Raw genomic sequence first — 12,500 nt, 5'->3', positions numbered from 1 at the left:
CGACCCAGAAGAACAAAATGTCGTGACCCGTTTCCAGCAAGGTGGTCGGATAGAATAGCTTCAGATCATCCGTGTTGTCCGGCCAACCGAACACGGAGAACGGAAACAGACCCGAACTGAACCAGGTATCAAGCACATCCTCATCCTGTCGCAGTGTGATTAGCGACTTGTCCACCTTTAGTGCTGTGGCAGCCTTGCTAAGCGCTTCGGCTTCCGATCGTCCAACGAACCAACGATTTTCATCGCTCAGATCTTTCGGTGCTTTCGAAGGATCCTTAAACACCACTTGATAGGCTGGAATACGGTGTCCCCACCAGAGCTGTCGCGAAACGCACCAATCTCGAATCTCATCCATCCAGTGGTACCAGATCTTACGGTGCACTTCAGGTGTTATCGTCAGCTCACCAGAACGGACCGCTTCCGTTGCCTTCGAAGCCATTTCACTACACTTGACGTACCATTGCGGCTTAATGAGAGGCTCCACGATGTCCTTCGACCGCGAGCAGACAGGCACGACCATAGGATTGTCCTTGGTGTCCCGGTACAAGCCATTCTTTTTGAGTGCCTCCAGAACAGCCTTTCGCGCATCGAAGCGCTTCATTCCGGTGAATGGACCATAATCCGCACCACCGATAATGCCATCGTCCGTGAAGATCGTAATGAAGGGAAGATTGTGTCGCTTGCCAACCTCGTAATCGTTCGGATCATGTGCCGGAGTGATCTTGACCGCACCGGTTCCAAATTCACGCTCGACAAACTCATCGCACACAATCGGCAGCCGACGATCGCAGAAGGGATGCTGCACGAACTTACCGTGCAGATGTTTGTACCGTTCGTCGAGTGGATGCACGGCCACTGCCGTATCACCGAGCATGGTTTCAACACGTGTCGTCGCCACCACTATCTCCTCGTCGCTATCGACCACTTTGTAGGCGAACGAAACGAGCACACCGAACTCAACCTTCTCGGCGTAACCGGGTATCGACAGTTGCGTACGCCCAGCAATCTCTACCTTATCCACCTCAATATCTGAAATGGCTGATCGTAGTGTACAGGACCAGTTCACTAGCCGGCTGCTTCGGTAGATAAGGCCTTTCTCGTGCATACGCACAAATGCTTCCGTGACAGCTTTGCAGAGCTTCGGGTCCATCGTGAAGCATGCTCGATCCCAATCGAACGATGATCCTAGTTTTTTCAGCTGATGGTAAATGCGATCACCCTTTTCGTTCCGCCATTGCCAGATCTTCTCGATGAACTTTTCGCGTCCAAGATCGTGGCGCGTTTGCTGTTGCTCTCGCCACAGTTTCTTCTCGACCACAACCTGCGTTGCGATACCAGCATGATCGCAACCCGGCACCCACAACGTTGTGCGACCCTTCATCCGATGCCAGCGCGTGATTGCGTCCTCGATCGCGTTCGTAAGTGCATGCCCAAGATGCAGGGAACCCGTCACATTCGGTGGTGGTATCACCATCACGAATTGACCCTTGGGATTGTTCAGCTTCCGCTACGGGTGAAAGGAACCATGTGGATTACTTCGGTACTATGAAATTGTAGTGCCGACAATGTACTTACACCATACTCCGGCTTGAAGAAACCTTCCTTCTCCCACCAGCTATACCAAGCAGCCTCCACATACTGCGGACTGTAAGCATCGGGAAAGGGCCCGGATAGATCCTTCTTTTCGCCCTCCTTCGTGCTGCTGCTGTACACGGCCACTTCTTTCGTTTCCTTTACTTTCTTCTGCAGAATAGAAGTCAGATTTCAGTCAGTCAGATTACGGCGCTTCGAATGCATTACACGTGTACACTTTGGACTTCTGCCGTGAGCCCTTTCTTTCACTTTTGCATTAGTTTTGTCCGATATTTCGTAGGCCACTAAAGCGAGAGCGGCATCGATCCGGATGATGCAATTCCAAATATCTACTACGTACCTCAGCTTTTGGTTTGCTGGCCGACTGTTGATCCTGCTGCTGCTTTTTATTCAACTTTTCTTGCAACTTGGCCAACTTGGCCGCTTTTTCGGCCTCTTTCTTGAGCTGCTTTTCCGTTTTTACCGGTGGCTCGGTGGCAGACATGGTGATCGGTTGATATTATACGGCTCCTGCTTCAATATTTTCTTAAAAGATCACTAGTACACTGGAACCACTAATAAACCGGTGGCTCGTAACGAGATCTAGTAGACGAGGAAAATCTAGTAGATTGGAGGAGGAAAATCGCCAAGCACGAGGAGAACGCGAAAAAAATCGACGTCACACAGGGTGATTCAGCACCGCAGTTTTCGATGAGTTTTTGCTGCACTGGTGTATTCGAGCAGTCGAGCAGCGTTGTTTTGGTTCACGGTGTGAGGTTAGAGATAAAAATCCACCCAGAAATGCGAATTTCTGCATATTTTTGAACTATTTCCTGCGCGATACGAGTGGTGTTGAAAATTCTACACTCCTGGCATCGTTCCCGTTGGAAAAATAGGCCGGAAAGGAACAAGGAACTTGGATAACCGCAGCGCGAAAGATCCCCTGAAAGTCCGGACTGAGACAACGAAAACGGATTTTAAATCCTTTTACAACACCACCGGAATCAACTCTCAATCAACTCCGGAGACTACATAAATCTACGGTCGCGATACGGGAGTCACGGAAAGAAAACTCTCGGAAACCGGCAGGTTTTAAAATTCGTCATTCTGCAATGTTCTGTTGCAAGGTCTGATTCGAACTCTCCTTCCTGCAATCACCGGAAGATCTCCTGCAATTTTGAATGCGGATAGCTTTTTTGGCAAAGGGAATGAACAGATTGTACTTCATCGGCACAACTCACATCCGGAACTTCCGTGCAGAGAAAGAGCTATGGCACAAAACCATTAACAGAAACAACTGTTAATGGATAAGAAACAGCAAAAACTCCCAACACAGAAAAACACAGAAAATTGTGACATATGGCCTTGGTAGCCGGTCCTTAAGAGAGCAGAGGGCTATATTCCATATTATATAGAGTAGCTTGCAAAGGTCCAGGAAGCTGGATCTTAAGACCCGCACTGGGGTAAATCCTCATTGTTAAAGAAGAAGAAGAAGAAGAAGAAGAAGAAGAAGCAAATATTTCCGCGGTGCTCGGAAAATCGGGTTCTAATCGCCTATCGCTGGTTTTCCCACCGGCTGAAACCATGGATGACTTCGATATTTACGGCGATCTGGAGAAGTACGAGTTGGAAGCAAAGAAGGTAGGAGTTTTGTAAGCCAACGTTTATCGCATTACCCTACTGCAACAACTGAATAATCGTTTGCTTCGGTTACAGGATTCGGCGGAAGTACAGGATCTTTTACGGAGGGTAGCTGAGCTGGAAAAGCAGCTCGAATCGAAGGAGCAAGAAAAGAGTGATATGGAGAAAAAGAATAGAATTTTGGCGGACAACATATCATCTTTGCTGTTAACCGCCAAGGCGGAACTGAAGCGCAAAGATACCATCATAGCAGATCTAAGAAAACAGTGCGATAATGCGGCGTTCCGGAGAGGAAGCCAGGGACCGAAACCCGCTGGTGGCAAAAAGCGGGAGCAAGCAACACAAACCTCCATTTCCCATTCCAGGAATACTGCCGTACAGACGGATCCTTCCAAAACAGATGAGTGCTCGGATAGAAAACGGAAAAGTGTTCGTGATCAAAATGGAGATGATGATGTCCGAGAAAGCAAACGGGCCCGGGTGCACGAGCACGGAACCAGCAATCGTGATCTAGAAAATGACCGTGATCGACGACGGGAAAAAGATCGAGAACGAGAAAAGGACAGGTACCGAGATCGTGATACGGATCGATTGAGGAATCGAGATTGTGAACGCTCTCGTGACCGTGCAAGAGAGCGATCTCGTGATCGTCACAAACCCAGGACCAGCGATCGTGATCGTGAAGGAATAACAAGACGAGAGCGGGATTCAACCAAACAATCAGAAGGTAATCGAAGAACCGAAGTTACTGATAGGAAAGATAGAAATCGTCGTGACAATGATGCAAGATCACGGCACTCGAGCGCCTCGCGCGATCAACAGGCTAAGGAGAGCGGCAGTTCGGATCACAAATCTGTAGCTTCGAATGTAGAGCGCAAATCGGTCAGTAAAGATGGTGAGCAATCGCATCGATCTAGAATAGAACGAAGAACGCATTCTACATCAACAAACCATATGGGCGAGCGTGTTAACGATTCAAACAAACCTGTTCAGGCACACACAGTCGTTTGCGTTAAGATACCGGAAGAGTCGGATCCCGCATTAAACTCCTTACATAGTCATAACGTCGTCCCGCAGCAGAACCGAAAGGACAATGACGAAACCATTCCCGCCGATACTGAACATGACGGTAAGTTTCGTAATGATTCCAGTCCAGTAGCTATCCCCGCTTCGATCGAATGCACCACTCTCGATGCCAGTGAGGCTGCTTCGCAACACAAGTCGAACATTAATGAGCATCTTATTACACAGAACAACGATCCGAATGCTGAAACTGATTCAATTGTTTCGCAAAGCATTACGATAGACAACGTCAAACTCCACCAAACTCCAGCAACAGATTTACAGGCTAAGAGTATTACGAATAAACCAACCATTGTAGAGGTGTTACAACAAAAGGTTTGCGCTGCAAATACAACGAATATTCAAGCTACAGATTGTAGTCCAATTCTGCCACGCGAAGTTACACAGGAGCTTGCATCAGAAGACGTCAGCATTAGCATAGATCTCCCAAAAACTACACCAACAGGCGGAACTGGTAATGAAAATGAGAGTTTAAAAAATCCAAACGAAACTGTTCTGTCATTCAGCCAAGGAGATTACAACGGAGATGAGATCCTAGCAAGTACAATACAAACCAGCAACAAAGAAGACACTCCGAAGGTAGATGCTATTGAAAATAATACGGTAACCGGATCGCTAGCAGATGCTATTATGGACTCTAAATCGGCTGAGACACCGATTGAAAGTGGAACCGAAAAGAATCATGCGTTGGAAGCGAAACCTAATGATACAAATGCTACCACGGTGGTAGTAGAAGCAGCTGCAGATCAAACCATTAGCTCCGATCAACAGAAAGATTCAACACAAGGCTTCACTGAACCTGAAACGGCCGTTGCAGGAAGCCAACATTCAGCAAAGTTACAATTGCCGTTCGAAGAGCCGACATGTAATTTCACCGAATGGAACGACGGTATTTCAAGTTCGTCGAAATATCTAACAAAACCAGTAAATCCGAGAATCCGAGCATTAATCAAAGAAGCGGTGGTCTTTAAGAAAGCATTAAACAACCTTAAATTGGCCTCGAAATTAACGGAACCTATCGATTTGACCGAGGCGTTAGTGACTCAAAGAAGATTGCCTTCGAAACACGCCACGTGCAGTGCTGTGCATAACTATCCCTCCACAACACCAGTAACGCAGAAAAATGCGCTTGACGGTACGGTGAACAAAACGACAAACAACCAGCTTGTTCCTTCCAGCAATAGCCATCAGGGTCCTGGAGCTGCCAGCAATGTGACTAGGCAGTACAATACATCCAAAACTAGTAGCAGTAATTTTGGGACTGAATTTTTAAAGATAACAAGCACCTGCACTATATCAACTTCATCTATCAATAGAACGCCAGCAAGTGGAGCTGATTGCGTTCTATCTTTACAGCAGATCCGTGGACAAAGTTCAACCGCGGTAAATGGAACCATCAACGAGTTATCGCGCAGTGAGCCACGAGCAAGTGCGTCTCTGTCGATAATGGCCAAATCTGAGCCAAACTATGCAGTGTACACACCGTGGCGTAGCTATTTCAAGGATTCGAACGATGAGAATGAATCTGTCGAATTAAACAAATCACCAACCAAAAGAGTTACACCTGTAGAGGAACAACCGGTTACTACATTGAACGCACCGAATCCTACAACGAATGATCAAAGTAGTCCTACTTACAGCGTGCCAAATGCAGCCACTACTAATACGCGCCACTCGGTGGACTTTTCGTTGAAGCAGGATCAGTTGGACGAATGCTCGGCTTCTAGTTCAACTAATCGTGACCAACAACGGTTATGTTTAGCAGCATCTTCAAGCACGAAGGAAGTCGCAGCCACCTGCACTGGCACCGGAGAGTTGGCAGACTCACCCAACCAACCTACAACTGCGGATGCTCCTACAATCAACTCAAAGCGAAGAATGTCGGTGGATTGCTTACCTGAGGATAAACGTCACCGGGCGGAGCTCTCGACAGACGCTTCGCGGTCTGCTTGTCTATCAAAGGAATTCTTTTCGTCTATCGCTTTACCAATCGTTTCGGCGCTCGATTTCATTCAACCTAAACCACGATGCACAAGTACCGGTGCAAAGACCGTTCCCTCAACTCCGAAGTCCAAGGCACCAGCCCCACCGCAAACACCGCCTACACCGATGGTGGTGTTGCATTCTCCTGCCAAATCGTCCCGTACTCCTCTCAAGTGTCCACCGATGATGGAATCCGAGTTCGATGCCAACTCCTCGGTTCAGAATATTATGGATTCGTTGCTTAAAACACCGATCAAAACCGAGATCAATGACGAGCTGGAGCATGATGGCAACGTATCCGGTATCAACGAGTCCATGTTTTCAAACGTGTCCGCCATCTCGCATGATGTTCTCAATAAGAGTTACTTTTCCACCGAAAACCCACTTTCTGCCGTAAAGTCCGAACCTGAGGAAGAAAAGACGCCCGTTAAACAAACGTGCGAATTGGCGACAGTGGATCTAGTTTCGCCGTGGCACACTGCCATCTCCTCCACACCCGTCACGGCTACCAAAAGCATACCACGGATCGAGAGCGCCGACACTCGGAACGTATCAATAGTGCCAACCGACATCAGCTCATCAAACATTTTCTTGTGTAACAGTGACCAAATATCACCGAACAATTCCACAATTGGAGTGTTTGTTGACGAGGAAATCGTACCTAGGGAAACGACACAAAACATTACTAATGTTTCGTCGGAATGTACAAAAATCATCCAGGAAGCTCACCAAAAAAGTCGTAGTGCTAAGAAAAAGAAAAAAAAAGAAAAGAACCCCTTGACCGACGGCAACAGGAGACGGGCGAAAAAGAAACAGCAGCGTTCTGTCGATACGTCTTCCACCAGCTCGAAGCCAACGTCCACGAGCACGTGCACATTTGTGCCACTACCATCCACAAATGAGCCACGAGAACAACTTGTACCGCAGCCTGCTCAACGTGATTGCGCGACAATTTCACCTGTTCCTAACAAAACCGTTACCACTGCCAACGACATCACGCCAGCTGCTATCACGCCACACACAATCAAAGCCACCCGTGAGCATCAATCTACAGAAGTGGTAAACTACGAGACGGACGTCGCTACCGTGGGGCAAAAACCAACGGATTGTAAAAATTTGACGACAGAAAGCGTAAATACTGTAAAATCCGCACCAAGTGTTGGGGCAAACATGAGTGCTCCCGCGGTTGGGCCAACGATGGTGGCTGCTACTACTACTTCGGGCACCACGGACAAGGAGAATGTGCCATGGGTGAAGAAGGAGTCAATCCTGAGGACGCCCGGTCAGTATGTTACCCCGGATGGGCCAGTCAACTTTGTGCGCGAAATGAGGGTTGTCAAGGAAAGCCCCAATTACATGAGGGTGTACATAACGAGAAAAAAGGTGTAGTAGTTGCGTGGTGCCGAAGAACGCCAACGTTTTTCCTATCTGCATTTGACCCAGTGGATGACATAGTTCGCAGAGTTCATACCCAAAAGGATGGTGTATATTTCTCAAAAATTGTTGATTGTAAAATTTCTCATGGTTGTGAAGTCGAAAAATGTTTTTTTATTGTATAAATGAAAAAATTAAATTACAAGAAAATACCAACTCAATGCCTTTTTTGGGATATTTTGATTCACAGCTGACCGTTTTCACCAAAACAGTCTGGTGACGTGATCGGTCTTCCTTTTCGATGTTTTGATAAAGCCTAGGAATTGTAACTCACATACTGCAAGGGTAAATCGGGCTCTGGGAAAAGAGAAAAAAAGATCTTTGATAGAAACCGCTTTGCACGCAAGTTCTCTTGTTTATCGTTTGGAAATACTCTAAAACACTTACTGAATTTGGGGGGAAACCTGTTCATCTAGGTCATCGGGATCCCTTTCTTCGACTACGGCGCGGAATGCTTGCAGCCAATCGTACAAATTTATCAGTTTTCCACACTCGAGATGCAACTTGTACGCTATGCTGATATCAGGAAGCGTGGGAAGAATGCTGCCAGGATCATCGAGAATGCAACATTCACACTGCAAGTAGTGCTGTGGGTTAGTGAGTGCCGTATGGATTGCTGCTCTTGGTGAACCGATTAAATGCCGCCGCAGGGCTGCGCTATCACTGAACAGGAACAGCTCAATCAAGGGTACGGAAGAGGCGTTCGGAGGTTTTAGGTAGCGTTGGAATATACGTTTCACCAGGTATTTCATTAACCGACCCATAGTACGCGTAACACCGGATTCTTGCTTCGCGCTTCGTACGCCAGTGAGCAGTTTCTCTCTTAACTCCTGTCTTCCCATACTTGGTGAAAGGAGTTGCTGCCGATCGGTTTTTTCAAGCTCAGAACCATTCGGTAGCAAATCATACGTTGCGACCGCAAGCTCATCCGACAGCAACACCAAACCTTTGGCCATCTGCTCGAGTGGTGCCACCTCGTAAACGATACATCCCTCGGTGTTTAGTTGATCATTACGATTTACATACTCCAATACAATGTCCAGCATCGCTTTAATCTTCAGCAACATTTCCTCCTTCGATAGGAAGGAGAGTAATTTCATGCACTCCTGGAATTCGGGCAGCACCGTGACATCGGAGGCCGCAGCGTGGCAGTAAAGTTCCCGTAAATATTTTCCTAGCGGTGCCTTCGGTAGATCAGACACTAACGTATGTAGTATTTCGAGTGCACAGTGAAAGGTGAACCAATAGTTGTGTACCCGCAACAGCATTGCTGGCAGCGACCGTTTCAGATGATCGTCGTCGGTGAGAATGTCTATCACGGCCTGTGGTTGCTCCAACGATTCCACAAACGGTCTGAACGAGGGTAGCTCACGTATTTGCAGGAGATGGTCAGCAGTTAACTCTTCGATCATTTCACTGAGTTCATCGTCGTCCCTTATGATCGTACAGAGGCCATGGATAGGTTGATCAAAGTAGTGCTCTATGAAGGCTAACTTCAATCCCTGCACGAATCCGTTCACGGAGAAATCATAAAACAGGAAGATGTCCAACAGTAGAGTCAACGCTTTCGCCGAAATATGCAGCGGACAAAAGGGTGTCAAAAATACGTGATCCAGTAGCTTGTTGAGATGCGTGATGGATGGTTCCGACTGGAACGTGCTCAACTTTAGCATGCTGGTCACATGGTACGGAAGTGCGCTGTGAATCGAGTTTATTGTTGTGGCGACACCAAAAATGAGCACGAACGGAAGCTTAGACGCGTGGGAACTGAAAGACAGGAAATGGGTTTACATTTTTCCCAAAACAAACAACTCCAATAAAGAGCGTCTGCACTTACTTTAAAATGAGTATAAAATCTTCCAACACGGCGGACTTGAAGTTTTCAAACTCAGGCAAGATGATGGTTAGGTTTGGCTTCCGTTCCAGTTGGTCATGCTTTTCTAAATACCATGCTTCGAGCACGGGTAGATTTAACTGATTTTTACGCAATGGTTTCTCCGGAGAACCATCCTCAGCCAACTGCTGCTCCATGAACCCACCAACCATCGATTCGATGGCCTGCTTAATGCCCGAGCAATCCCAGGATTGCAAAATGACCACATACGAGAGCGACTTATTACGGATATGCTCGCTAAGGTTCCTGAACTGCGACAAATGATCGGGCTGGTTGATGCCAGTGAGCAGGATTGCCGTTGGCAGTGCCCCATCGTATTCGGTTGAGAAGTAGCAATCTTCAACGAAGGCAAGCAGATCGTCCAACACCTTGCCATAGCTGGTGGACTGTATCTTCTTTATAGCACGCTGCAGGGTATCCCAGTGTTTTCTGTAGCCTCGATACCACAGCGCTTCCGTCATACTTTCGTCCAGGATGGTCGTCTTGCCGTCTTTTGTCCGTTTGGGTTTAGCACCAGCATTGAACAGAAATACTCCCTGAAACAGACAAAAATTACACTCTTTTGTACTTGTTTGTGCAAAACCCTTGCCGGCAGAGGAATGTTCTTACTTTGGAAACCGAGTTTGTGGCCTCCATATCGGAAATTAGGTGGTTTCCTTCTAAATAACGCAATCTTCGCACGCGCCGGCAACGAAAACAACTTTTCTGTTAGTGCTCTAGCTCTGCAGTTGCTTTTACCTATAACGTTGCAGCTCGTGGAATCCACTAGCCTTCCCAAGATATCGTCGCTAAACTTGGTGGTCCGATACAATTTACCTGATAACTTTGGTCACAGACTGCGACTGCTAGGCATAGGTCACTTGTTTGTCTAAAATAAAGAAAGGAATAAAAATTAAATGGTTCTTTATTTCTTTCACTTTCACTTTGACAAATGAGAAGGTAGATAATATTCTTAATAAAAGAATTGAACTGTTGTAGGTATAGTAATTCGATAATGCCACAAGTACACCCGTACAGACACGACGAAGGCGTCTGTGCTGATGAATCCGGATGATGAGTCCGCCTTCACCACGGCCAGAAAATCCCCAACCGGTAGATTATAATGAAGATCTTATCGACCCTATCAGAACTAAAGAACAGTTGAAACAATTCGAGGGTAACGTCTTGTCAGAAGTGTTCATGCAAGTTAAAGGAAAGATAAGTTTGAACTTGATTCGTGGTTCAGATAAAGAAAATAATTGCTCCAGAGTTAGCAGTTCAATGCAGTTTATCTGGCAGGGGAGACAGGATGTCAATACGGACATATGCTAATACGTTAAATTTGTTGCATGGAATTATGCTTCAATTTTTTCCCGGCATAACACGTCTTGGAATGTGTATTAAGAAATTGGGATTAATAGATTAAATATGCCAATTTTCATATTTATACGTTCCCTAACATGTTGCACGGCTATATTCTTTTACAGACATTTATTGTAAAATGACACATCTAACTTATGAAAAGGTACATTATTTCACACCTATTTTGGCAAAAATGAAAAAAGAGGAAAAAATAAAAATAAATTTCTATCGCAAAGGCCTTTCATAATGAAATGTGATTTTCATCATTATTTCAAGGTTCAAAGTGTGATTTTTACATTGGTGAAACGGATGCGGATTTCAGAGAGTGCGGATTTCATCCAAACCATCCAACGCAACAACCACGTTAACCCTTTCGGGGAATGTAATTAGGTGTATTGAGTTGTTCAAGGACCACCAGGAAACCAGGATGTTTCCCAGACCTTCGCTACTTCATCAAAAGATACTTACTGCGGAAGGAAGGAAGATACTTACTGCGGGCGCGAATGTTCCGGATGTGAGATGGACCGATGATCTGTTCGTTCTCGATGTTGGTACTAGACAAAAAGGCTATCCGTAATCTTTGCAGGAGATTTTTCCTTGATGATGCCTGGAAGGAGTAATCTATCATTAATGCAACTGATCCTTGCTGTATCACGATCCTTAAAACTTGAGTTAGTTGATTCTCGCAGCCGAAGCCGGAGCTCGAAGGATCCTTTTAGGGTAATGGGAAAAGATAAGGTAGAATCCTTCTCCGTAGATTCAGCCCGGTCTTTTTGGGGATCTTTCGCGCCGCGGTTTTCCAAGTCTCTTATACTTTTCTGACCCACTTTTGCAAAAGCGAAGGACGGCGGGAGTTGGGAAACGACTTATATTCACTCACAAAACCTTTTTTCGATCAAATAACTTAAAAAACTTAAGAATTCCCTATTTTTGGCGCAATTTCAAAGAGCGTCCTCGCAACGGAACCACATTACAGTGGCACGCAGCCCATTTTTCACTGAAATTTTTCCTTTTTTATGGACAAATGCTCATATGTTATTGAGCATCACTGTAAAGCTGCTTTTGACACCAGCTATTTAAAACCAAGGTGTTTCTATGTAAAACACCTTGATTCTAAACACCTTGGTCTGCTGTTTGCTCGACTTCATCGATTCATCGTCGAAAGTCCGCTGCAAAAATCCGATCTGAGTGTGTACCGTGAAGCCGCCGCTGTTTTCCAGTGATCCTTTCCGGCGCCCGGCTGCCGTTTACCGTTACTGTTTGCTCCCGATCGATCAATCGAAGTGCCCGCCGCCCCCCGAAACACACGATGATGCTCGCCACCGCCGCCCGCAATCTCACTCGCCGATCATTTTCGACCTCAAAGGCGCTCGCCGCGCAGCAACTGACCGTCCGCGATGCCCTTAACGCGGCGCTCGATGAGGAGATGGAGCGGGACGAAAAAGTGTTCCTGCTCGGGGAGGAGGTAGCACAGTACGACGGTGCATACAAGGTAAGCCGGCGCCGGGGTGACCGCATCCTCGCGCCGTGTCCTGGAGCCTGGAGATCAATG

General features: G+C 46.6%; 4 protein-coding genes across 6 annotated transcripts in view; 2 read left to right on the top strand and 2 right to left on the bottom strand.

The window, feature by feature from the left end:
• Positions 1-2,224, bottom strand: part of LOC125956431 (valine--tRNA ligase) — a 3,822-nt gene extending 1,598 nt beyond the window's left edge. Inside the window, exons 1-3 of the mRNA XM_049688301.1 lie at positions 1,934-2,224; positions 1,576-1,743; positions 1-1,507 (exon numbers count right to left, since the gene is read on the bottom strand). The exon at positions 1-1,507 is cut by the window's left edge and continues 437 nt beyond it. Coding sequence (XP_049544258.1) covers positions 1-1,507; positions 1,576-1,743; positions 1,934-2,077 — 1,819 coding nt within the window. The 5' untranslated portion in view covers positions 2,078-2,224. The remainder of the gene's footprint in view (positions 1,508-1,575; positions 1,744-1,933) is intronic.
• A 157-nt stretch (positions 2,225-2,381) lies between these two features.
• Positions 2,382-7,743, top strand: LOC125956428 (mucin-5AC-like). The gene is made up of 2 exons (XM_049688297.1): positions 2,382-3,213; positions 3,289-7,743. The coding sequence occupies exons 1-2, from the start codon at positions 3,157-3,159 to the stop codon at positions 7,666-7,668; spliced, it is 4,437 nt and encodes a 1,478-aa protein (XP_049544254.1). The 5' UTR covers positions 2,382-3,156; the 3' UTR covers positions 7,669-7,743.
• A 50-nt stretch (positions 7,744-7,793) lies between these two features.
• LOC125956434 (origin recognition complex subunit 3) lies at positions 7,794-11,907 on the bottom strand. Of its 2 annotated transcripts, none has more exons than XM_049688305.1 (6): positions 11,776-11,907; positions 11,441-11,555; positions 10,217-10,475; positions 9,551-10,143; positions 8,101-9,480; positions 7,794-8,010 (listed from the first exon to the last, which is right to left on the bottom strand). In XM_049688305.1, the coding sequence occupies exons 3-6, from the start codon at positions 10,241-10,243 to the stop codon at positions 7,914-7,916; spliced, it is 2,097 nt and encodes a 698-aa protein (XP_049544262.1). In that variant the 5' UTR covers positions 10,244-10,475; positions 11,441-11,555; positions 11,776-11,907; the 3' UTR covers positions 7,794-7,913. The 2 variants fall into 2 exon arrangements, with proteins under 2 accessions (XP_049544262.1, XP_049544263.1); XM_049688306.1 differs by having other exon boundaries at positions 11,772-11,797.
• Positions 11,908-12,095: 188 nt separating this feature from the next.
• LOC125956448 (pyruvate dehydrogenase E1 component subunit beta, mitochondrial) overlaps positions 12,096-12,500 on the top strand; it is a 2,797-nt gene continuing 2,392 nt past the window's right edge. For both annotated transcript variants that reach the window (XR_007469177.1, XM_049688333.1), the window contains exon 1: positions 12,096-12,440. Coding sequence is in view for 1 of the 2 variants with exons in the window: in XM_049688333.1 (XP_049544290.1) it covers positions 12,258-12,440 (183 nt within the window). In the remaining variant the exon portion in view is untranslated. The remainder of the gene's footprint in view (positions 12,441-12,500) is intronic.

This window comes from Anopheles darlingi, chromosome 3 (assembly GCF_943734745.1).
Source record: "Anopheles darlingi chromosome 3, idAnoDarlMG_H_01, whole genome shotgun sequence".
Taxonomy (NCBI): domain Eukaryota; kingdom Metazoa; phylum Arthropoda; class Insecta; order Diptera; family Culicidae; genus Anopheles; species Anopheles darlingi.
The sequence above is the reverse complement of the archived record's forward strand: the minus strand, read 5'-3'. Positions and strand labels throughout refer to the sequence as shown.

What these genes read in the sequence shown, in the direction of transcription:
- LOC125956428 (XM_049688297.1), top strand. Translation starts at nt 3,157, where the DNA reads ATGGATGACTTCGATATTTACGGCGATCTGGAGAAGTACGAGTTGGAA. An exon ending in ACGAGTTGGAAGCAAAGAAG is followed by an intron (nt 3,214 to 3,288) that starts GTAGGAGTTTTG and finishes CTTCGGTTACAG; the next exon opens with GATTCGGCGGAAGTACAGGA.
- LOC125956434 (XM_049688305.1), bottom strand. Translation starts at nt 10,243, where the DNA reads ATGGAGGCCACAAACTCGGTTTCCAAA. An exon ending in CCACAAACTCGGTTTCCAAA is followed by an intron (nt 10,144 to 10,216) that starts GTAAGAACATTC and finishes TGTCTGTTTCAG; the next exon opens with GGAGTATTTCTGTTCAATGC. An exon ending in CAGGTTTCCCCCCAAATTCA is followed by an intron (nt 8,011 to 8,100) that starts GTAAGTGTTTTA and finishes CTCTTTTCCCAG; the next exon opens with AGCCCGATTTACCCTTGCAG.